We start from the raw sequence: 26,784 nt of genomic DNA on the forward strand, positions 1-26,784 counted from the left end.
AATTCTAAATGTAATTGTTTTCCTGATTTTCTGCTAGTTTATTATTAGTATATAAGAATGTAACAGATTTCTGTGTATTAGCTTTGTATCCTGCAACTTATTGAATTCATTTATTCTAATAGTTTTCTGGTGGAGTCTTTGGAGTTTTTTTTGTGTTAATATCATGTCATCTCCAAATAGTGACAGTTTAACTTTTTACCAATTTGGATGCCTTTTATGTTTTTGTGTTGTCTGATTGCCATGGCTAGGACCTCCAGTACTATGTTGAATCAAAGTGGTGAGAGTGGACATCCTTGTCTTACTCCTGATCTTAGAGGACAAGCTTTCAGCTTTTCACCATTGACTATGATGTTAGCTGTAGGTTTGTTATATATGGCCTGTATTACATTGAGCTATGTACCCTCTATATGCATTCTGTGAAGTTTTTATCAATTTTGTCAAATGATTTTTCAGCATCTGTTGAGATGATCAGATGATTTTTATCCATTTTTTTTTTTTGGTTAATGTGGTATATCACATTGATTGTATCATCCTTGCATCATTGGAACAAATCTCACTTTGTTGTGATGGGTGATCCTTTTGATGTATTTTTGAATTTGGTTTGCTAGTATTTTGTTAAGCATTTTTGCATCTATGTTTATCAGAGATATTAGTCTATAATTTTCTTTTTTTATAGTGTCTTTGGTTTTGGTATTAGAGTGATGCTGGCTTCATAGAATAGTTTGGAAGTATTCTCTCCCCTTCTGCTTTTTGAAATACTTTAAAGATGGGCATTAGCTCTTAAATGTTTGTTAGAATTCAGTTGTGAAGCCATCTGGTTCTAGAATTTTGTTTGTTGGGAGTTTTTTGATTATCAGTTCAATTTCATTGCTGGTAATTGGTCTGTTCAGATTTTCTGTTTCTTGGTCAGTCTAGGAAGGTTGTATTTTTCCAGGAACTTTTCCATTTCATCTAGGTTGTCCAACTTATTGGCATATAATCTTTCATAGTATTTTCTAATAATTCTTGGTATTTCTGTGGTATCTGTTGTGACTATTCCTTCTTTGTTTCTGATTTTGTTTGTGTACTCTCCTTTTCTTGGCAAGTTTGTCTAGGGGTTTGTCTATTTTGCTTATTTTCTCAAAGAACCAGCTGTTGGTTTCAGTGATATTTTTTCTGTTATATTCTTCTCTATTTTATTTCTTTCTGCTCAGATCTTTATTATGTCCCTCTGTCTACTAACTTTGGGTTTCACATGTTCTTTTTCTAGTTTCTTTAATATTAGTTTAGACTGTTTATTTGGGATTGTTCTTGTTTCTTGACATAGGTTTGTATTGCTATATACTTCCCCTCTTAGAGCTGCTTTTGCAGCATCCCACAAATTTTTGGACTGTTATGTTTTTGTTTTCATTTGTCTCCATGTATTGCTTGATTTCTGTTTTAACTTGGTCATTGATCCATTGATTATTTAGAAGCATGTTTAGCCTCCATGTGTTTGTAGGCCATTTTGTTTTCTTTGTGTAATTTGTTTCTAGTTTCATACCATTGTGGTCTGCAAAGCTGCTTGATACAATTCCAATCTTTTTGAGTTTATTGAGGCTCTTTTTGTGGCCTAGTATGTGATCTATTCTGCAGAATGTTCCATGTACACTTGAGGAAAATGTGTACCTGCTGCTTTTGAGTGGAATGTTCTGTAGGTATCTGTTAAGTCCATTTGATCTTAATGTATTGTTCAATGCCTCTGTGTCCTTATTTTCTATTTGGTTGACCTATTAATGTGAATGGTGTGTTACAGTCTTCTAGAATCACCATGCTGCAATCTGTTTCCCCCTTTAATTCTGTTAGTATTTGTTTTACATATTTAGGTGCTCCTATGTTGGGTGCATAGATGTTTGTAATGGTTATACCCTCTTGTGGACTGACCCCTTTATCATTATATAATGTCCTCATCTCTTGTTACTTTCTTTGTTTTGAAATCTATTTTTTCTAAGTATGGCTACTCCTTTTCTCTTCCTATTATTTGCATGAAATATCTTTTACTATCCCTTTACTTTTAGTCTGTGTATGTCTTTAGGTCTGAAATGAGTTTCTTGTAGGCAGCATATAGATGGGTATTGTTTCTTTATCCATTCTCCCACTCTGTGTCTTTTGATTGGTGCATTTAGTCCATTTACATTGAAGGTAATTATTGATGGGTATGTACTTATTGCCATTTTCTTATTTTCTAGTTGTTTTTATAGCTCCTCTCTGTTTTTTTCCTCTTTATACTCTTCTCTTTTATTTGATGGTTTTCTTTAGTGTTGTTATTGGTTTCTTCCTTTTTAATTTTTTGTGTACCTATTATAGGCTTTAGGTTTGTGGTTACCATAAGGTTCAAGGATAGCTTCCTGACTATATAACAGTCTGTATTAAGTTGATTGCCCTATTTAAAACACAACCTAAAAGTACTTCTTTTTTCTTGTTCTTCCTCCTCCACACTTTATGTATTAGATGTCATACTCTGCACTTTTTGTGTATCCCTTAACTGATTTTGTGTCTAGTTGATTTTACTATTTTTGTTTTGTTTTAACTTCATACTTGCTTTGTAAGTAATTGGTCTAGTACAGTTACTGTGGGTTTATTTTCCCCAGTGAAAAATATTTGGACTTAAGAATATTTCCATCTACAGAAGTCCTTTTAACATATCCTGTAAGGTCTGTTCAGTGGTGGTGAATTCCTTCAGCCTTGATTTAGCTGGAAAACATTTAATCTCTCCTTCAGTCTTGAATGATAGCCTTGCTGGATAGAGGATTCTTGGTTGAAGGTTGTTTTGTTTCAATATATTAAGTATTTCATGCCACTCCCTTTGGCCTGTAAAGTTTCTGCTGAGAAGTCTGCTGATAGCCTGATGGGGTTTCCATTATAAGAAATTTTTAGCCTCTCTCTAGCTGCTTTCAGTACTCTTTATCCTTAATCTTTGTCATTTTATTCATTATATGTCTTGGTGTTGTCTTCCTGGGGTTCCTTTCAATTTCATTTCATTTCATGTCACGTCACATCACGTCACTTCACTTCACTTCATTCCATTTTTTATTGTTTTTATTTTTGCTATCATTAATCTACAGTTACATGAAGAACACTATATTCACCAGGCTCCCCCCCCTCACCAAGTCCCTGCCACACACCCCACTACAGTCACTGTCAATCAGCATAGCAAGATGCTGTATAATCACCACCTGTCTTCTCTGTGTTGTACACCCCTCCCCGTACCCCCCCACAACACTATACATGCTAATCATAATGCCCCCTTTCTTTTTCCCCACCCTTGTGGGGTTCCTTTTGTTAGGGGTTCTCTGTGCTTCCAGCACCTGGATGCCTATTTCCTTCCTCAGATTGGGGAATTTTTCAGCAATAATTTCTTCAAAGAGACTTTCTACTCCTTTATCTCTCTTTTCTTCTTCTGGGACCTTGTTATGCAAATATTGTTTCATTTGGAGTTGTCGCATAGCTCTCTTAGCATCCTCTCATTTCTAGAGATACTTTTTTCTCTTTGTTCCTCAGCCTCATTGTTTTCCTGTTCTCTAACTTCCATCTTATTGTCACCTCTACTTACAGCAATCTATTTTCATTCCCTCCATTATATTTTTCATTTAAGATATAGTATTCTTCACTCTAAGTGGCTCTTTGTCAACTCTTCTCTTTGTTTAAGTCCTCCCTGAGATCTTCAATACTTATCCACAGATCAGTGAGCATATTTATGACTCTTACTTTGAAATCTTTATCAAGAAGATTTGTAATCTCCATTTGATGTAGCCATCTTTCTGGTGTCTTATCTAGTAGCTTTTTTTGGAACATATTATTCCTCTGCCTTCTCATTTTGTCAGGGTTTCTGTGTTTCTTCCTTTGTATTGGGTGGATCTGATGTATTTCCTCATCTAGAGATTAATGGCTGTATGAATAAGGTGTCCTATGGTGCCCAAGACTCTTTCCTCTCCAGTGCCTGGTTCTTCTTTGCAGTGGAGCCCCAAATGCTGTTGGTGGGCAATGGGCAGAGCTGTCTTTCTGTTTGTTTGCTGGCAGTGGTATATTTGAGTCCACTGAGGTTGGCAGTTTGCCTCAGCAGGCTCTTTGTACCTTTGTGATCAGATCATTAGCTTCTGGGATTGTTGTGAGTGGGGCCACCCTCTGCCTGCCCAACAATTTTGGCCAGTGCTGCTGGGTTAATGTGGTGGTCTTGTGGCTTTGGGGTGGGTGCATGGCATGGTGAGTTGCACAGCTGAAGGGTGCATAGTCAGGCAGCGGTGGTGAGTTGCACAGGGGCAGCAGCAGCAAGTAGCTCCCTGGTAGCGGCAAGGTATGCAGCATGGGTTTGGCAGCCATGGGGAGGAAGAATCACTTGGAGCTGATTTCTGCAGGCTCCTCTCTAATTGAGCTGAGATAGGGCTAAGAAATCTGGGAAAAATTCCCTCTGCCTGCCATATATCAAGTCTGACTGTTTGGCTGAGTGGGCTGGTACACCAGTGGTGTGCAGGGAAGTGCCTCAGGGCTGAGCCAGGAGCAAGGGGGATGGAGAGTCTGGGACCCAGTGAGTGCCAGCCTGTTGGGCTGAGGGAGGTTTGGGGAGTTAGGGGGTTACCATTTATCTGTCCTTTCTCCTGTGGAGAGAGCTCTGTCCAACCCTCACCCCTCTGACAACCGTCTCTCACCTCTCTCACTTGCAGGGAAAACTTTCAAACTGCCTTCTCTGTTTTGGGTCTTAGCGGGACTGTCAGAACATGTCTCTTCTCCACAGACAGCTGGAGTCTCAGCCTTCCAGAGTGTTGTAACTGTTCCTGGTGTCCAGGCCCGCTAATCACCAGAACCCAATATAATGTGGACTATGCTTCAAGAGCAGATCTCCAGGGCCAGGTGTGCAGAGTTCTGGGCTCCTGTCCCTTCCCCCGCTCTGTTCCTCTTCCTCCTACCTATGGATTGGGACATGGGGAGAGCTTGGGTCCTACTCCATCATGGCTCTGCAAATTTGCCCTTCTCTTCTTTCCCAGGTATGGATGGTCTTTTCTGCAGTCTTCAGGTCATTTTCAGGGTTAGTTGTATTTGCTGTAGTTGCTTCCTTGCTGTGTGTGTGTCAGGAGGTTTTCACCTTGCTTTCCTACTCCGCCATCTTTTTTTGCCTCCTCCTTCTGTGGTCTTTCTTAATGTTTGTTATCTTTTATTCACACATGATGAGCAGGTGATTAGATATATATTTTCCATGGACATCTTCAATAAAAATGAATATTGTGTTACAAAAGAACAGGAGTAAATTTGATGGGAAAAAAGGTAGATGGGGGAAAAGCGAATCTGGCAACAGATGGTGGGAGTCACATGCAGATAGTTTCATAAGATTGTGCTGGAAAAGCATATTGGCATAGTTTATTCAACTTTATGGTTTGATAGGGTTGTAAATGATTACTATACAAAGCTGGAACTCAGAAATGGGGTTATAACCATATCCTATCATCAGTCATTGCTGGAAGTGGAATGCTAAGCTAGATGGACCAAGGGACCATGTGAACATGCTTAAACTGCTATTTGAGAGGTCAACTCATTCTTTATTTTAGGCCCAGCTTTGGTCTGATAGGATTTTTTCCTTCTTATTTTGGTTCCTTCAAGCAGTTGATGGTCATTGATGGAAAATAATTATCTTTTGCTTTCTCTTACTCAGCACTTCTTGGAATCAGCACACTACTCTAAACTATTGATTATTGATTCACCAGAATGATTAATGCTTGATTAATGTGTAAACAGCAGCATGAATATAATTTTTCCTTGGTTTGTTTAATTCAGTATCTTAGTAGTTTTTCACTGCATTTTTGGAAATGTTTGTAGAGTAGGAGACTGTGTGATTAATATTACATTTTTTACTAATGCCTAAATTTGTCTCTGAATTGTTGCTCTTTTTAATGTATGCAAACATCCTCTCTAAATAATAGTTACATTTCAAATGGCAAAAGCCACATATCCTAGGATGAGTAGGTTAATGGTTGGGTTTCTGAAAAATAACTACCCGTAAATTTCGGGGTTCCCAAAGCTCAGACCTGTAACTTCCCTAATCATACTTTGTTTTTAGGACATATCACCCAGCCTCATGATTTTAAAAAATAAATACCATTTTCAAATATCTTTGAAATTTAATAAGACCAGCAAAACCATTGATATGTAAATCATTGAAATGAAAAATATAAGCTATAAGAAACATGTTTCCAGCCTTGTTTCTCAATTCCAGAATTGTATACTAATCCCAATTTAGCAATTCTAACAGGCAAACTTAACATGCTTAAAGCTCAGTTCTTTATTCCCCTTTCTCGTCATATCTACTTAAGTATGACCTCCATGTATCTAGTTGCTCAGCCTGAATGCTTAGAGTTGTCTTTGACCCCTTATTCCTTTCATAACTCATATCCAATCATCAAACCCTATAGACTCACTAGAATTATCAGAATTCTGCCACTTCTTAACAATTCCACCACCGCATCCTGGAACTCACTAGTGTGGTTTCCACTTAGGCTGCTGAAATAGCCTCCTAACTGCTTTTCCTCCCCCTGACCCAGTCCTTGCCCAATCTCTGGTCTATTCTCTAAGAACAGCCAAAATGGTCCTTTTAAATTCTAGGTCAGATCATGTTACTTTCCTGTTCTAAAACCTTCAGTAGAATCTGAAGAACAAACAGACTTGAGAGTGTTGGTGGTGATTTACAAGGCTCACGCAGTTTGGTGCCTAAATGCTAGCCCGACCTCTTCTCTTATGCTCTCCCCTCATTCTGCAGTTTGTGCATTAGGCTACCTGCTGCTTCTGGAACCCACCAGTGAAGCTCTTGTTTTTGAGCCTTGCACTTGCTGTTAACTGTTTAGAATATTTCCACCAGGTATTCAAATGTCTGAGTGTTCTACTTCCTTGGGGCCCTTCTTGCTAATAAGAGTGGCTTTCTCTGAAAACAAATCTAAATTAGGCCTTCCTCATCACTCATCTATTCCTTCACCCTTCTTTACTTTCTTCATAGCCCATGTCAATACCCAGTATTGTGTTGTACAGTTACTTAGCATTTGTTTATTTTCTGTTCCTCAGGAGAATGAGGCTCACAGCCATATCCTCCTGGCACAGTACAGTTGCACCATCAATATTTGTTGAATAAATGAATGGTGGCAGTCAGATTTGTTTGTTCTTGGGTGGTAAGTAGCTAAGTAAAAATGAGAAGAAACTAATTCTTGATATTAGCCTCCACATGTGGTTTTATCCTACCTATGTTTAAGTTCATATTTTTTCCAGGAATGAGTAAATGCACTTCCTGGCTTAGAGTATTTAGCTACTGCTGTTTTTGTGTTTGACGTGTGCATCTCTTTGCTTTGCCATGCCGTCTGTGTGGCCCAGAGGGCTGGTAGAATTAGAGAGGGATCTACATGTGCCTTGTTATATACCTCAATAGCTCCAAGTAATGGCTCATGTTAGCAGTGGTTGTCAGTCTAACAAATAAACTAAACCCTAAATTATATTTAAAAAGGTGATGATTGTTACAGGCTGAACTATGTCCCCCCTCAAAATTCATATATTGAAGCCTCAGCACTCCGTGCCTGAGATTGTGACTGTATTTGGAGATAGGGCTTTTAAAGGGGTAATTGAATTAAAATGGGTCTTTAGGGTGGGCCCTAATCCAATGTGGCTGGTATTTTTATGAAGTGAAATTAGGACATACAGAGAGAAACACCAGAGATGTGTGCACACAGGTAAAAGTTCATGTCTCAGTGAGAAGGTTGCCTCAGAAGGTTGTACCCCGTCCTACAGAGACCTTGATCTTGGACTTCTAGCCTCCAGAACTGTGAAAAAAATGAATTTCTGTTGTTTAAACCACTCATTCTATGGTAGTTTGTTATGGCAGCCCTAGTAAACTAATATAAGGATTAAGACAATGAAAATCAGTAATAAAAATTGTATGCCTTCTCTTTTTACTTATGATTTGAAAATGAATTATATGAGCTATTTTTTTTTCTGGCAAAAAGGACTGACTATAAGTATATACTTGATTTGAGATCACTTGGAACTGATCAGACTCAAGTATACTATAGGAATGGAGATTTGTTTATTCAGAATTTACAAAAATTTGCTTTTCCATGATACTAGACATGGGAAAAGATAAAATATCATCATTAAAAAATTCCTTTTGATTAAAACTACTATGTGCTACCACTGAACTTAAATTTTAATTTTGGCTTAGCCACTAGCTCTCTTTGTGTACAAATCACTCAACATTGTGGATCTTGGTTTGAGGACTCTAAAATCTAGAATTTCATTTATCTTTTCACTAAATTATTTATGATTTATTAATTATTTCTGATATGCTGTTGTCTGGGTTTCAGGATGAGTCAAGCATAGACCCTACCCTTATCAGGCTCATGGTAAAGCTGCATGGGAGGCAGTATGTTAACAGCTAACTACAAAACACTGTAATGAGTGGTGAGAGACATGCATACAAGGGGCTGTGATGGGAGGGAGTTGCTCCAGGTTGAGGATGCCAAGCATTTCCTTTTCAGGACCTCATAAACAGTTTGTGGTCAAACTTCACAAATGGAAGTTGAAAGTGAAAATCTGATCACAAGTGAGATAATAAGTTGCCTCATAAACCATGCTTTAGTCTTTATCTTCTGGGCAGCAGGGAGAGCCAGTGGAAGGTTTCAAGGTTGGGCAAATGTGTCAGACCTGCACTGCAAAGAGATGGCTCTAATGGCAGTATGGGGTGGTGTAGAGATGTGACGAGGGCCCAAATTGATGCATGTACTTCTCACAATGAATGAGTGGAGGATGGGGCTGAGATGGAGAAGGCCCTGTTTCTGTGTCATGGAGGATGGCTAGGAGAGAAGGCAGGTTGGGCAATACTCCAGAGAGCAAATATGAGAAGCATGGCTGGGGCATAGATGGGAGGTGACAGAAACCAAAGCTTTAAAAGAGACAATATAAATGACCTGGAGAAGTAGGTGAGAGAAAAGGAGTAGCCCAGATAACCTCTGGGTTCTGGCCTCAGGTTAAAGGCGTCAGTCCCCGAGGTGACCAGTGCAGATGGAGGAGAGGCAGGTTGACGGGGTTTCCACTTCGGGCATGCTGTGTTTGAAGTGGCTGTTGCCTATTGTACTAAATAGTAACTCTTTCCTTGGTTTTTGACACATCATGTTTAAACTACAGTCTATCTCCTAGCCTTATTTCTCACCCAATTGTCAGTTTTTTACCCCACAGTCTACCAAACTTGACTGACTACTACTCTCAGAAAAAATAATTTCCATTTCTGCTCCTTTGTACATGGTTCCTTCACCTGGCTCACCTTCCCCTGTATTCTCTTTGCAGAAAACTGTCTGCCTTTAAAGGGCAGGCAGAATCCCTAGCTAATCCTTGGGAATGTTTGCAGTCCCTTCAGTGCTTTGTCTGTGTAAGTTGTTACCATGCTGCCCCTTATATTGCAGCTAATTGTGTGTCTCACACAGGGGCTTACTCATCTTCATCTTCTAAATGTCTAGGGTATTGTTTTGAACATAATATGTGCTCAATAAATGTTTATTGGCTTAAGGTGAAATAAAGAAGACTGTAGTTGGCTTTGGAGGGAGTGTTGAATGTTAATTGAGGGGGTATGCGTTTTCTGAGTTTCCAACTCTGTAACCTTCCCCAGTACTTTTGTAAATACAGTAAAGGTTGTTTTTGGTAGGAAATAAGGAACAGTTGAAATTCTCAACGACTTGAAGGGACCACCGACTCTCCTCAACACTAAATGATACCTTTTACTTTAAAAGATCATTGGTTTTACTTAACTATAGACAAATATAATCTTTCTACCCTTTTAATTTCAGCACTCTGAAGTTCTTAGCTAATTAGCATGACTTACATTTTATTCCACACATTAAAATTAACTCAAGGAAGCAAAAGTTGCCCTGAACACCTCTGTGAGATGCTTGAGGGAGGTTAAAATTGAAAGTGTTTTAGCTAATAAACAAGAAAAGAGATGGCTGTTAACATGCTCTTTTTATACTACAATGATAGTTAAAAGAAATTAGAGTTATGTTGGAGAAGAACATGATTATAGATTATAACTGTGTTACCCAAGTTGGCTTTAGAGAAGACTTTACAAAGCTAGTGTCTGAGGTACTAAAGCAATTGTTGCACTGGAATGATCACAGCCTCACAGCAATACTCAGCAGTGCTCCCATTGTGCATTAGCTTTGCTGTATAGGATACTGACAGTTGCATGTCAATTTAATTTTTAGTATCTCTGGAGCATCTAGAGAAGCACGCTGAAATTAAGAAAGATTAGGAAACCCCTTTTAGTACTCTAAATTTTAATATATAAATATTATATACCATTAAAAGTATACCTGATTTTATGGAATTTTGAATATTTGAAATGAATAAAGTAGAGGAGTTCTTTTCATATTACTTGAAGTATCTAATTTAGGACCATGTCAATGGGGAGCCCGTTCCTGTATTTATGATGTAGGACTGACTGTAGCCTAGCACAGATTTATAGACTAAAGAAGATTTAATGAACCCTAGCCTTTTAAGAGCCTAGACTCAAAGGTTTTCCATATGAGAGGGATCCCTGAAGGTCTAAGGAAGAAGGAAAGGGTTACTCATCAGTGACAAAAAGGTTAGCAAGATATGGGCTTAGATCTTACATTAGAATCATCATTGCTGTAAATTTCGACTAAAGTTTTTGTGTTCCTTTTAAAAATTTTACTGATTTTGTACTGAAAAGAAAATCAGGGAACATGAATGACTTTACAGAATAACTTGAAAGCTAGCTTTTACTAGTTGATGGTACTCCTTCAAGAAATGGGAGACTTTTTCAAAGAACACATGCACTCCCGACCCTTGGTGAGACTCATCTGCTATTGTGAGTTACAGTCACTGATAGGAGTCATTTAGATCCGGTAGGTGAGTTGGGGTAGGAAAAAAAGGTTTAGCTTTCTTTTTTCTCACAGTACTACCAAGCCATATTTACCTTCTGAAATGAAATGAATCAGTGAAAGTGTTACTTGACTTCAGTTTAATCAAGATTAAATAACTATGTGGTATTTTGAAAGAAGACATAAACGTAAATGAGTATAAAAGTGAATAATTTGCAAATTGCATTTTTTTTGGTGGAAGCACAATGTTCTTACACAGTGTCCTTTTCATATTTCTCTGGCATTTATTGTAAGGAACAAAGCATTTCTGGAATGCTCATTTTAATTTCAAAGCTTAGGCTATTCTATGGAAAACATTTGGTGCATGGAGGATCTGAACAATAATAGAGGAATGTTCAGTGGGAAGCGTCATGAATTGTGGCACTTAAAATACATTCTGAAGGAATGTTTTATACAATGATACTTATTCATTTTAAACAAAGGTTTTAAACTAGGTGCTATAACTTGTCTTAATCAGGACAAATCTCTTTTAACTCTTGATATATAAATCAGAGTGACAATAGTTAGATATTTGCCTTTTGGAGTATGTGAAAACACATGTAATAAATGAAGCATACTATCATCTTTTATAATGCATGACAGACACATGTGACCCTATTTGGCTACTTATAAAGCATATAGAGTGTGCTTTGTTTACTGATTTCATCACATTTAGCACCAGGGACCCCTCAAGCAAGATAAGTGTAGATCCAGAGGGAATGCCATTGACAAGGATCCCATAGCAGATTTTCTGGTCCATGTGGGGATGGGGCTAGAAAATACACATTACATATCAACCAATATTTGTGTCATGTTAAGTGTTTTAAGAAACATTTTACATATTTAACTTTCACACAGTCTTATGGGATGATATGATTGTTCTTATTTTCCAAGAAAAGAAACAAAGGCTTGCTAAAGGCACTGAATTCTGGGTTGTGAACATGAGAATAAAGCAAACTAGGATAAAGCAGAGGGTCTATTAGATGGGACAGATGATGGAGAGGAATAGAAAGGCAGACAAAAAATGTTTTTGTCTATATATTTTCCAGCTTTGCGTATGAAAATGGTAACCAAATTCTGTTATTGAGATCCAAGGTTTAATGAAGAAATGGGTATTTTTTACAAGATAATTTTATATGAGGTTTTGTTTCCAAATATGGATGCTTAATTTCCATCTCCAAATAAGGATCTTATCATGAATTTATTCTTATTTTAAAAGTAATACATGCTCATTATTAACTTATTCAGGTAATTCAAGATTGCACATTAAAAGTCCCTCTTTTCAACTATCCTGTTCATTAAGCCGTATATGTAGTGCATGTTTATTGAACACGTACTCTGCATTGTTCTCAGTGCTGGAGAAAAAACACATTTCCTGCTTTCATGGAGATTATATTTTAATATTGGAAACATGTAATAAACATAAAAAAACAACTTAGGCTCTGTAAGTGGTTTGAGGAAATATAAAATGGGGTGAGGTGGAGATGGGAGTGGTCAAGAAAGGCCTTTGCAGTAGCCAAAATATGGGCAATCTAAAAAGTCCATCTACAGGTGGATGGATAGAAAAGATGTGGTACATATACACTATGGAATATTATTCAGCCATGAAAAATTATGTAATCTTGCCATGGAACATAAGAGGGTATTATGCTAAATGAAACAAGTTGGACAGTGAAGGACAAGTACCATATGATTTCACTTATATGTGGCATCTAAAAAATAAAACAAATGAACAAAACTGAGAAAGACTCATAAACACGGAGAATAGACTCATGGTTATTGCCAGAAGGGAAGGGGGGAAGGTTGGGGGATTGGGAGGGACTGGCGAAGGGATAAAACAGTGAGAAAATTTGGTATCTTGATCAGGGCTATGATTACTTGAATGTATACACATGTCAAAATTCATTAAGCTAATTCACTAAGATTTGTGCATTTTATTGTATGGGCCTAAATTAGAAACAGGAATGACAACAACCAAAAGCCCATCACATGCATCAGCAGGCCTAAAAAAAAAGGCCTCTTGATGGGGGACTTTGAGCAGGACTTGTTTAGGAGGCCAGCTAGTTAGGGGAGAGTGTGGGAGAAGGTGAGAAAGGTTACAGTGGGCCGAATACAGGTCATAGGAAGGATTTGTTTTTTGTCCTGCTGAGGTAACCACCATTTGTCTCAGGGTGGATGCCCCCACTTCTCCACATTAATAATGTCTATTCTCAACCTGAATAGACTAATACTGACTTAATAGTAATTATTTATTTTTTCTTCCCTTTTAATATAGATTGCTGGCTACAAAATGATGTAAATAATTATTATGTATGTATATATATATGTACAGCTGACCCTGAACAGCATGGAGGTTTGGGGCACTAGCTGAAAATACACATGTAACTTTTGACTCCCCAAAACTTAACTAATAGCCTACTGTTGACTGGAAGCCTTACTGATGACATAAACAGTCAATGAACACATATTTTGAATTTATATGTATTATATACTGTATTCTTATAATAAAGTAAGCTAGAGAAGTGAAAATGGCTTTCAAATTGTCACAAATCAAATTTTCCAGTGGGTCCAGTGTGTAAGTGGGCCCATGCAGTTCAAACCACATCGTTCAAGGGTCAACTGTATGTATATTGCTTTATTCCAATAATAAAACTTGATGAGATTTAATCTCTGTGTCCTCCCCACCCTTCTTCCCTCCCTTTCTTTAGTTGGGAACCCCATGGTGGTCGATAATACTGCTCTAGGTGCCCTTACTTGGCTTTTGGGGATGTACCAGTAATAATAGGATTGAATCACGTCACTATGAAATACTTCATTTTGTTCTGGGCTATGGTACTCCACAACTGTGTTCTCACGGTTTGTTTAATGAGTGACTGTGTTTCTCCGATTTTAGGTTACTACACTTGTAAATTGTCCCGAGAATCCTTCCAACAGAAAAAAAGGACGATCAAAAAGAGCCAGAGTTCTTCTAGATTCCGTGGCGGAAGCAACTTGGAATTTATTAGACAAGGGAGAGAAGATCACCCAGGAAGCCACCGTGTTAAAGGAAGAGCTGACCGCTGCACTTGAGGAGGTTCGCAGAGAAAGTGAGTACTCTAGTCTTGATTGGAGCAACTGCACATCCTTAGGGTATTAGTTACTAGATTACATTTGTGAGTGTTTTGTTTTTTTGACTTGAGCTTGTCCTTTACAGAGCTCCGAAGAGCTGGGCGTGGGAGGCGGCGGTTTATCAGCTCCAAGCCCAGAGTCCCTCTCTTGGTTCTTCCCTCTGGTTGTTCAGTCCCTCCAGGCAACTTCCCCACGCCATGCTGTAGTTTATCCACGATAAACAAGAGTGTGTCCTTTTCTGTCATAAAATATGAGAAATGACTAATTAGGCTGAGGACATATTACCCCATACATAAATAAATTATAAAGTTCCTTATACACAGTTGGGAGGTAGGAATTTCAGATCTGACCACCTCAGAAATACATCTTTTTTTTCCCTTGATTTTCTGGAGATTTGATTTCCTAAGCTTGCCATGCTTAAGCTATGCATAACTTGTGTTGCTGGTGTTAATATTGCATAATAAAAGTGTATATTTCACCTTTTGATGTCTTCACTTTCTTATGATAGTGTCACAGTTTTGTAATGAATCTGTCATTTACAGGCTATTTTTAAAGAACTGCTCAATATTCTTTTGTCATTAGATTGATTTTATGTATCAGTTTGCTGCAAATAACTATTTTGAGAAGATAGGAAAACTTAAGCATTCATGTTCAGCTTTGTAAAAGAGATTTGGTGTATTTAAATATTCTGTCCCCACAATAATTTTAATAAAATCAGGCAATCTTTGCTAATTAATTAAAATGAATATACTTGCTACAGTAAACTTTGGGTCAAACACAGGGGAGTATTTTTTTTTTTGTTATATGATTTATAATCATTTGTATATTTAATAAGGATTCTTCTGACAATCTATAGAAAACGTATTGCCTAAAATAATCTGAAACAAATTCCTCACTCCTCCCAACTCCCTGCTGCCTCAGACCCCCTTTTGTCCTGCCTTCATTGCCCTGTTACCATCGTCCACCTGTTACCAGGTCAGTTTAGGCTCTTCCTTCTCATTCCCCCGTCTCTTCCAATTAGTTTCTGTAAGTTCAACAAATTCTACTTCCTTTGTCTCTCAGATCTTTCCCTCTCTTCCATTACTAATACTGCCTCCTGAATTCAGGAGTACTGCATTAGTCTTACTCCATACCAAAGCCAAATACAGCTTTTAAAAATGAAAATACACTCATTTTACGTCCCTGCTTAACATCCTTTGTAGTAGCTTTTAAAGGATTAGAGGGACTATTTTCCTGGATAAAATTAAAACTTTTAAACCTAGCTCCGACAGCATTTCATGATTTGGCTTTTACCATTCTCTCCCTTCTCTTTTCCTGATTCTCTCTGCCTCTTAAACTTTCCTCCAAACAAGAACTTACAGTATTTTGAAATGTCCATGTTGCTTTGTGCCTCTGTTACCAGCTGTTCCTTTCACCTGGCTTGCCCTTCTCATTCAGCCAATTTTTATTCAAGCAGCAAAGCTCAGACCAGGTCGTCTTTTCCAGAACATGTTTACTGACCCCTATATGCTAATTTAGATGCCCCTCTTCTGCGTCCCCCCAGCTTCTGAGAATCTCTTTCATAGGACTTTCCACGCCATTATTGTAACATTTCTTTACTTGTTCAGTAAATCTAGACTCTTAATTCCTTCAATGTGGCAAGTACTAGGTCTTATTTGATTAGCAATGCCTTGACACATATCAGATACTTGATCAATGTTTGTTATATAAACTAAAAAAATCAAAGCATTATGTTGTCATTTTATAATTTTATATTATAAAATTTTATAATGGTTTTATCTTTGCTTTTATGATAAATTATCTCTCATGGTCTCTGCTGAATTTTTGGTAAGGAATATGAATCCTATTCTGGTATTGTTTCTCTCAGAAAATGTTATTTGACAACATAGTTTCCATAAACCACCTGGTAATAAATGTATAAGACATTGGTCATTCTTAGAAAGGAACAAAAACTTGCAATAATTTTCAGGAAACAGTATCTGATTTTTTTAAAAAAGTAAGTACACATTTTTTAGCTCAATAAAAGTAAATTATTCTAATCAGAATGTCTCAGAGAAGTCTGTTTGGATTCTAGAATTATGCAGTTTATCCTTCATTATGTTCTATTATAATGTGCAAAATCATATTATCATGCAATATATATGGCGTACACTGTATACATTTGGTTAAACATCACCAAGTGATTTACTCTGTTTCTTTTTGACACACTGCCATACTGAACTACTGCCACTTGAGTGTGGGAGGAAAGCAGTGAAATGGCAAATGGTTCTGGAATTTGGGGAATGGCCAATGCTTATCCTATGGATAGCAGAGATAGTGACAGAGAGCACTGTTCCCAAAAATTTGGAAGGAATTTTAGCTCAGTGATGAAGTTGAAATACCATGAAAATGAATTCAGATCCAAACAACGCTATGGTACTAGCTTTGTTCCTTTTTTTATTTTAAAGGGCTTTTTGTCCAGTGGCATAATATTAAGGACTAACAAAGAGCAAATAATAAGTTTAAAGTATTTGGAAAAATGAAAAAATACTGGAAGTAGAAGATATTTTTATTTGTATATTTACTGACTTATTTTTGAGAAGAATTTTGAGACTAATTTAGAATTTTTTCTAATACAGTGTATTTTATGTAGCCTTACAACAGGATTCGGTTTTATTCTGTTTTAGTTCCTTTAGTGTCTTTAGTTAGAGACTTGAAGTGATAAATAATGTGGGCATTTGATCACCTAAAGAACTTGTTTGTGGAAGATGGGACATCAGTAGTATTAGGGGAGGATGGTAAAAGGAAATGTGGCATGTGGGTTGAACTGTAGAGAACCAGCAGAAGGGGTCCTACATAAAGATTATTTATGGTCACCCATTATATTACAGCTTCCCCCTATACTTACATCTATACAATGGCAAAGTACACTAATGTAACCTCCACCCAGATCAAGGAATGGAAACCTACCAGAACCGTACTTATCAGTAACTTACCAGTTACTACTCACTTACCTTAAAGATAACTGTTGTCCTGGTTATTATATACAGTATTTTTTTAACTCTTTTTGAACCTTGTATATATGGAATCATACAGTGTGTTGTCTCTTGAGTCTGGCTTATGTTGTTCAACATTATGTTTATGAAATCTCACTATGTAATAATGAGATGAAAATAATGAAATCATTCATCTCACTGATAAATAGATCATTATTTATCTATTCTACAGTTGATGGACATTTGAATTTTTCCAGTTTTTCACCTTAATGGTCATGGCAGCTTTGTACATATTTGTGTATTACTTTTGGTGTGTGGATGTAGACATTCCTCTTAGGTTTATGTATGTAGGAATGAAGTTGCTGGGTCATAAGGTATATGTTTAGCTTTAATAGATATTACCAGTTTTCCAAAGTGGATTTTCCAGTTGATACTCTCATCAGCAATGTATAAAGATTCCAGTCACTCTACATTCTTACTAAATTGGTATCAGCAGGTGTTAGTGTTTTTAATTCATATGTATGTAGTGGTATCCCTTTGTAGTTTTAATTTTTGTTTCTCAGATGACTTCAGTATGTTCTAGAAATGAGTTCTTTGTTAGTTGTAGTTTTTAAAAACATCTTTTCCCTTTCATTAGATTAGGTATTTTTGATATTCAGAAGTAACTTTGACAAATTCCAGTTAACCATTTTATTCCTTTATGGTTAGAGATTTTTCTGTTTTTTAAATAAAAACTCTGCCTGCTTCAAAATCAAAAAGAGATTATTTTATGTTATCATGTAGAAGCTTTATTGTTTTATCATTATAATCTATATGAAAATAAACTTTTAGAATGGTATAAGTTAAGGGTCATGATTCTTTTCTTTCATGTGGGAATTCAATTGATATAGTATCATATGGATTAATATGGACGTTTAATTATTCCAGTGCCTTTTATTGAAAAAGAATTACTCTTTTTATTGGATTACTTTTGCACCTTTGTTGGAAATTAAGTTGCCATATCTGTGTGGTTCTACTTTGGAACTCTCATCTGTTCCATTGGCTCATAGGTCTACCCTTATACCAATAACACATTGTGTTGATTAATGTACCTCATAGTAAGTATTGAAATAAAAATCATTTTGGTTTGGCTATCCTCGGTCCCTTGCACTTCCATAAAAATTTTGGGATCAGCTTCTCAATTTTTACAAAAAAACCTGCTGGGATTTTGACTGGGATTAAATTGGATATATAGATCAATATGTGCTGAACTGATACTTTAGTAGTAATGAGCCTTCTGATTCATTTTTAATGATATTGTAAATAATACTTTAAGGCATTTTAATTTTAAATCTGTCTTCAAATTCAGTGAGACTTTTTCACCCTGCCATCTGTAGTGTATTTTTAAGTCTGTCTAGTGAACTTTTCACTTGTTACTATCTATTTTTAGCTATTGAATTTTCATTTGTTTTTTAAAAAAATAGTTTCCATTTCTATGGAAATAGAAATAGTTTTTATTTCTTTAATTTCTTTCCAAGTTCTAATTCTCTGCCAAAATTTTCATCTTGCCATTCTTTTTCTTGAACTCTCAATTATAGTTAATTTCTGTATCTTGTATGTCCAATTATGTGGTTCTTCTGTAGGTTTGCTGCTTTCATATCGTTTCCTTTTGGCTTTTTAAGTATGTGATCTTATTTCCTGGTACCTTGGATAACTTTTGATTGGATGCTGGGCATTGTGTATGAAAAGATATAGAATTAATTTGTAAAGGTTGATCAATTTCTAGCTAACCCTTACTCTTCTTGGATGTAGCACCTCAGAGATCCCAGCTGAAAGTATGGGATTTTTACTAAATTTCCTCCTAGGCCGGCTCAGAACTCTAATTTTATCTTCCTAAACTCCCTAACAAGGGAAAACTTCTTTGCACAGCTTCTCATTCTCTCAGCTGGCATATTCTTTTAGCTTCTCTCTGTTCAAATCTGTCTACTGTTTGGTTTCTCATAATCATATACAAAAAGTCAGCTCCTACTAGATTTATGGTCTTAAATCTAAGAATAAAAATTAAAAACAGTAAAATATAAGGGTGAATAATTTTAAGGCTTTGGGTATAGAACAGGACTTATTAAACATGAAACAAAGGAAAGACCGACAGATGTCATTATGTGAAAATGAAGAACTTTCTTATATCAAAAAAATTCTTAAAAAATTAGAAGACACATTTGGGGAAGATATTGGCATAAACACAACAAAGGATTAATAAAAATAACACATAAAGAACTTTCACAAATCAATATGAAAACAAAAGAAAAATGGGCATGAATTTCACAGAATAAACACCAATAAATATATAAAGAGATGTCTAACATAATTTGTGATCAGGGATATGCAAATGAGATACCATTTTATGCAGTTCAGTTGGCAGAAATAAAAAGCCTGACATATTAGAAAGAATTTGAAGCAACAAAATTATTCATACATTGCTTTTTGGAGTGTCAATAGGTATAACTACTTTGAAAAGTGCTTTTGGTATGTCACTTCTGTTAAATGGCAAAGGTCCATATACAGATGAGTATGTTTCTGGACTCATATCAGTTATATTTCTGGTGTCCTTGGTGTGTAGAAATGCAATTGACTTTTTTTTTTTTTTTTTTTTTTTTTTTAGGAGAGGAAGGAACAAGTTTTTATTTAGTGATAAAGAGGAAAGAGCTCCTTGTTCACACCAGGAGGGGACAAGAGTGCCCCGCAATTGACTTTTTAAAATTGTTACGTGTTGAGGTATTATCTCTTAAATGAAACATTTGGACAGTAATTTTAAAAAGAAGGAAGCATTTGAGACATGCAAACACATATAGCCTGTGGTTTGGGATCCCTTACTATGGTAACTGGTGCTTTTTTTGGCTAATGTGAGAAACAAATTATACAAAAGTGATATGATACACTGTATGGCATTTGTTGACCATTTACCAAATTGCAAAGAACAGAGAATTGTGTAAAAGTTTTATCTATATCTATATGTGTATCTCTATCTATATGTATACTTACTTTGTATTCATAAACATTTAGGAATATGTTATTGTCAGTACTGTACTTCTAAAGATGCTCCTTTTCCCTAATATGTAGAAAGATATAAATTGTGATAGATACATGGCCTATTATGGTGGCCGGGATAACTCTACTCTGAGGTGTTCATTAACATCATGAGCTGTCTTTCATAAAAAATTCTAGGGACAAATAGTAAGCAAGGATATTATTTAATTTTGCTGTTTGGAAAAGAAGATAGCAATCTGGGTTTAGCAAAAGTTTTAAAGACTTGTCAGTCAAATTTAAAGTTGTAGAGGAAACTTTGTTGAAATATACTTTAGATGTGACTTAGTAGTAATATGAGATTCTTACAGAGGGGTTAAAGTCTCAGTTATCCAGGTTTTAGCTTTTGTCTTCAGCTAGTAAACAAACCAAAAAAAAGATAAACTTATAGCTAGGAATTACAACTGAAGAAAAAGAAAAAAAAATTGTTATGTGTTTTCAACAATGCTTTGATTAAGAAAAAAGGGGGTAGGACAAAATTAGGTAGAATATTAAATAAGCCTTGTTCAAAGTTTATTCTTATCTCAAAATATGGGCTTCATATGAATGAGAAAGATTGTGGAACTGATGTGATTAGTCAGTATTTCACGAGGTGCCTTTAGGAGGGAGAGGAGATTACAAAGAAATCATATTTAAACTAATTTCTTATGCCCTTTCTCTATTCATTTGCAAACATTTATTAAGTGCCTAATATTTACTTATTTTGGTTAAATATTTGGTGTCTATATTTGATATTATTCTGGGCCCTGGGAATATAGAAATAAGATACATCCTAGGTACTCAGTCTACTGGGAGAAGCTGACATGTAAATAGCTGTAATAATGCCTGATAAATGCCATCATAAAACTATGTCAAAAAGGCTGTGGAAATACGTATGAAGGAACAATAAAACAGTGTGTTCCTAAACTTCATTTTCCCTTATTTTACTATTAAGTAGGGAAAGGTGAATCTTGGCAATATAAGTATGGATGAGTTTGGATATAATTTATAGAAAGATGTGGTCTATGCATAGCTTGTCTTTTCTCAGACATTTTTCTTTTTAGAAAAATCAAATATTTATTGAAGACTTTTTATGGGCCAGGTTCTGTTCTATGTGCTAGGCTCACAGAAGTGAACTAGACAGACAAGGTTGCCCCTCATGGAGCTGACTGATATTTTGCAAACACTAACTGCTTTATCTTAGTAATTACACATTTTTAGGTTCCTAGTGAAATACAATAAATATAGAAGTATGGGTTCCTTAATGTATAAGGTGATAGTTAATTTGAGATTTCAAGAGTGTTCAGAGAAAATTAAAGTTGAACACTTTTGTATGTTTTGTATGTATATGTAGCCCAGAGAACCCAAGATGTCTGCACAGGTGGAGCATAGGATTGTATACTTTATATACTATATACTATAGTAAGAATATATCACTGCATATTATAATCAAACCCCTGTATACTTTGGTGTGAATTGTCTGGAGCTGGAAGGTGTAGCCTAACAACAATAGTCTTGGAAGTTATGCCCACCAGAGCCATGGAAACATGGGCAGTAGGTTTCATGTTCACGTATGTTAAGTAGGAGAGGACTTGCAAATTTGTTGGAATACTTCTCCATCTATTTTTAATTGTGAGCCTCCACCAAGACTACTATGAAGCAGTTGGAGGGCTAGAAAGATTAATGAGGAGTTTTTTAATCCATCAAGGACCCTCTATCTATGGCTCTCCTTCCCAAACATGGGGCTGATGGTATTTTATTCTAAAAGAAATGCTATGCTACTTAGCCTACTAATTCAGGAGCCTCCCAACTGCAGTTTGTAAAGCTTAGGCAGCAGCCGCTGACAGCTTGCCCCAGTTTGCGTGGCTCATGAGCATTCCTAGCAGGGTAGGCGACAAGGCTGGTAGGTAGGGACTGTCTCCCTACCTGGTGAGAAGTGTAAACCTTTGTACTAAAAAATGTACACATTCCTCATGTGCATAATGTATTCAGGGTATTTAAAAAGTTTATCTCCCTTTCTACATTTCCATAGTTCTTCATCGTAATGATTTGTAGGAGCCTAGGTTTACTGACTTTTTTCAGCAGGAATTAGAAATCAAGATTTGCTCTCATCCATACTAGTCAGAGAAAACGATTACTTCTAGAAATGATCATTCCTGGAAAATGGTGTCTTGGAAGTGAAATTAATCTTCCTATCAGTATATTTGGGTACCTACTTATATATGCCACTGTAGAATTTCCAAAATAGAATCTTTAAAGCATTATCTATTGTTTCTCTGATAATTCAATACATTTTTTTTTTGGTACAAGGAAATAAATAGTGTCCTGGGGAAACAGAGATTTTAAAAACTCACTAGTGAACATTTTGGGTCACCTGTGTTGAAAGATCCTATATTTTGAATCCCAGATGTATTGAACTTTTATTTATAAGAGAAAATAGCAGTTCATTTTTAGTTGACTGTTCTTAAGTAACAGGTCAGCTTCATCCACTCTGCTCAACAGAATTGCAGTTAGGGCTTAGATAAAATGTTTGGTATTTATCACCAATTACTCACAGCCTATATATGGTTTCAAATGTAGCAGCTGCTGCCTTGTTATTTCCATCTATTGCTATGTTGATGTTGTATATATTTAACTATTATTATATCTCAAGTGTTTTTTGATAAGCATAAAATTGCAAATGCAATAATCTTTTCTATCAAGTACAGTGTGCTTAGTAGATGCAGTTCATTCCTCATTTGTAAGGGGATGATGAACTCTTGTTCTAACACATTTTAACATGCATGCATGGTGTCTTGTAGCTGGCAGAATGTTTATGGAAACACTTCCATTGAAGACTGATGAGCTAATTAGCTACGTTGCTTGTAAACTACTAATTGCTGGAAAACACTCAACATGGCATCCCATAGTGTTCACTTGAAAAATCTTCAGCAGATTTTCTTACAGTACATTTGATATTCTCAGCAAACTCTTCTCTATCACCCATCTTGAATTGTTATGTGGGCAGTTGGGAAGTGCTTACTGTGTGTGTTCAGGCATCTCAATTTCAACCACTTGATATGCTGGACCTATGATACATAGACAGGCTGATTTGAGAAATACAATAATGTCAATTTTGAAAGTAGCAGAAATTCCATAAGCCACATACCATTTACTTTGATGTGTAGTTCAAAGATAGGAGCAAAGATTTAATGCATGTTAACAGAGTGCTTTGTAAGTGATGAGTCCTAGAAACAAAAATGTGACCTGAAATCTCAGCTGTTAAAGAGCCTGAAATCAAAGGTATGTGTTTAGTAGCCATGTCTTTGCTCTTCTTCAGGGGTGGAGAGATGGCACCTCTCTGTAGCCATTTCATAAGTGAGCACAAAGATAACAGAGTGGATGCAATGCTGATAAGTGGTCTAAAGTTTATGCTCATAGAAAGTAGGCCTGAACATTATTGTTTTGTTGCATATTCTAGTGTTAAAGAGTGCATTAAGCTGTTGGCAATGAGTCCTTGACTCTTCTCATCTTTTCCTTCAGTTTCAAAGGAAAGTGGTTGTTCCTTTTTACTCTTTAAATCTTTCAGATCATTACTTGGGTCCTAGATCATCTTTTCTCTTGAGAGACTTTTATCCTATGATTATCTTTTCTTTCTCTAGTCTATTCATTCATATTCCTTTACAATGTTTTTTTTCTTCACACATAATAGTTTGCCTCTGCTTGATGATTGGCAAATGTTCAATAAAAATTACACTTTTTTTAGTCTACTCTCTTCTCAAACTCTTAATCCTGTTTCACTTTATCTATTTTTTGCTTTGGCCTATTTATTGTTGAATACAATTACTCTGGCACAATTTTAAATCTCTTCGACTCCTCTGCTGCATTTGGCATTTATTACTCACCTTGAAATTTTACCCTGTTCTCTTTTAGGACGTTATACACAAATTCTCCTTCTACTTGTCTGCACCCTGTTTCTCTTTCCTCATTGACTTCTTCCTCTTGTCTCCTATGATTTTCTTAAGCCTTAATCTTAGTCCTCTCTTCTTTCCTTTCCTTGGGGAGATTTTACATTCTCAGGATTTTATAAATGCTTTGTTGGATTCTTTGAATTCCCTCACGAAGCTCCACCACCAAACTCATCTCAAAGGGATGAGTGCTTTTCATTTTTCTCCATTAACACAGGTAATCACGTTCAACTCATACCCACAAATTGTGGTCATTTTTGGGAATGTTTGACGCTCAGTACGCTTGTTGAAACTCTACTCCTTTGACCCCAGTGAGAAGTGATACATACCGTCATAAACACCACTGCTCTAACCACCTGCTACGTAGTTCCACTTGGCTATTTTGCTGTTACCTTACACTTATCATGTATAAACTGAACTCATTATTTTCTTTCAGAAGCCCTTTACAAACTTTTATATCTCTAGCAGCATCTGACAAAACTCTCAGCACATTTATTATAGTTGATTATTTTCTTCTTTCTAAAATACTCTATTCTCTTAAATAATGGAGCACTATATAGTCCTAATTTTCCCTCTTTATCTTTTGGTTAATCTTTTTCTAAATGGTCATCCAATATTGGAACTCCTCAGAGCCTGATCATTACACAGGATGCATGGAAAGCAAAGTGGGAATAGACTTGGAGGTCCTTGAATAGCAAGATAAGGATGCTAGGGTACCAAAGGAAATTTTGGTGTCAAGACAGTGACAGGACTGGGTCTGTGCTACAGGAAGATTTATCTGGCATTAATGCATAGAAGATAGGTTACATCTCCACAGTACCTTTCTAAAATTAATGATGACAACAATTATAATAATATTAGTTAGCATTTATGTGTCTGAGATAATGTATATAAAGTGTTGATCATAGTAGTGGACACAGACATTAATCCTCATAGCCCTGTGATATAGCTGTTATTCTCTCTGTTGTACAGCTGCAGAGACTTAAGTCTAGAAAGAAACACTGGGTCACCTAGGGTCATCGAGTTGGTTGGCAGAGTTGAGATTGTCTTTCATGATGCTATACTAAAGAAATATTTATTGACTGGTAACCGTACATGCATATTTCTCTTTGTTTTTTCTCTCATTTAATATGTTAGTCTTATTTCTCTGAATATCTTTGGAATTGCTTGTGAATAATGTACTACAGCCTCAAACTATGCTCTTTGTAAAACTAGTGTTCCTGGCAATGTTAAGAGCTTTTCTGTGAGAAAAAGCAGTTAAATAAATTTATAGAACTTTGGGTTAAAGTTTTAAGCAGGGCTTTTTTTTTTTTTTACCAGAGGATTTCTCATTTGATGATTTTAAGTTGTATTGCATATCTCCAAGAGGAGAATAGGTTATAGTTTATATAGCTAGGTCAGGTTCCCTAGAAGCAGAACCTGAGATAGGGGTTCTGGTGCAGGTGATTTACTGAAGGAGTCCTCTCAAGTGAAACCTATAAGGGGATGAAGGAAGCAGAGTGAGGCAGGGAAGAAGCTGAAATTGTACGGTAAAGCTATATCATACAGTATGGCACATACTAGCCACAGTGGCTACTGACCACTTGAAATGTGGGTAGTATAACTGGATTTTCAATGTTATTTAATTATAGTTTAAAATTTAAAAACTGACATTCTATTTAGTTATAAGAAAACTTTAAAATACAGGTATGTGAATCAACTTTTTCAAATTCAAATTTTATGAAATTTAAATGTAGAGCAAATATTTCTGATGAAAATTTAGCATCTGAACTGAGATGTTTTTATTAGAGTAAAATATGTGATGGATTTCAAATACTTACAATGAAAAAATGTAAAATATCTCAACTTTTATATTGATTGCATGTTGAAATATATTTTGAATATATTGGTAAAACAAAATATTTAAAAACAACCTATTCTGTTTATATTTTTAATGTTTAATATTTATTATTTACTTTTAAATATGTTTTTTAATATTAATACTTCCTTGGTTAGTGGCCACTTTTATTTCACTCTACCCCCCTCAAGGCATCACTTCCAGGTATAGTTCAGTTTTGATTCTTTCATAAACCTGACCACTAGTCTGCTATGATATATTGGACTTGACTGAAGACATAATGTAGTTGAAAAGTCTTAAAGGATGGGTCAGCAAACTCCAGTGATTTTTTTCCTGTTTTTTTTACTTGGGCATCTGTCTGTCTTGGGCAGTTAAGTGTGAAACTCATTACAAAGAAATGGCAACATTTTGCATACCTGTATTAATGCTTGTTTCCGAGTTACTTAAATGTTAGCCAACTATCAGTAATTTTGATTTCTCTCAAAAGAGCCTTTTGACTTATGTGTCCCCAGGAGGATATTATGATTAAAGACATGCTACTCTCTTACATCTTTTTGATCAGTATGATTATTATTAAGTTAAATTAAGAGTTGATGTACAGACAGTGATAAAAACAGCAAAAAATAATTATCAGAACCAGAGATAAAATTCCTTTGTTTCCTATTCCAGTTTGTGAGCATGCAATCTGGAGAGAAAAGGGAGGAAGTTTAAGCCTTGACTGGAACTGGGTAGTTGGTAAGGCTTGGGGCACATGAAGAAGACAGCATTCCATAATTTCTGTCTTCTCTTTTTATCCCCTTGAAGTTAGGCTGTGAGGTGGAGAACATATGCATACTCCCTGTATCACATAAAGTGATAGGATTGGCTAGATAGTCCCTGAAACATCTCAGAACTCATTAAAAATCATTTCAGAAAAATTTGTTAAAAACTGTAAAGAAGAATGAAATGTTGGCATGTGA

General features: G+C 36.0%; 1 protein-coding gene across 6 annotated transcripts in view; it reads left to right on the forward strand.

Annotated features, from left to right (window-relative positions):
- The window catches only part of CTNNA3 (catenin alpha 3), a 1,703,691-nt gene that overhangs the window by 84,070 nt on the left and 1,592,837 nt on the right, over nt 1-26,784 (forward strand). For all 6 annotated transcript variants that reach the window (XM_073240982.1, XM_073240983.1, XM_073240981.1 and 3 more), the window contains exon 3: nt 13,810-14,002. In XM_073240982.1, the coding sequence (XP_073097083.1) occupies nt 13,810-14,002 (193 nt within the window). The remainder of the gene's footprint in view (nt 1-13,809; nt 14,003-26,784) is intronic.

The sequence above is a fragment of the Manis javanica genome, chromosome 7 (genome assembly GCF_040802235.1).
Source record: "Manis javanica isolate MJ-LG chromosome 7, MJ_LKY, whole genome shotgun sequence".
NCBI lineage: Eukaryota > Metazoa > Chordata > Mammalia > Pholidota > Manidae > Manis > Manis javanica.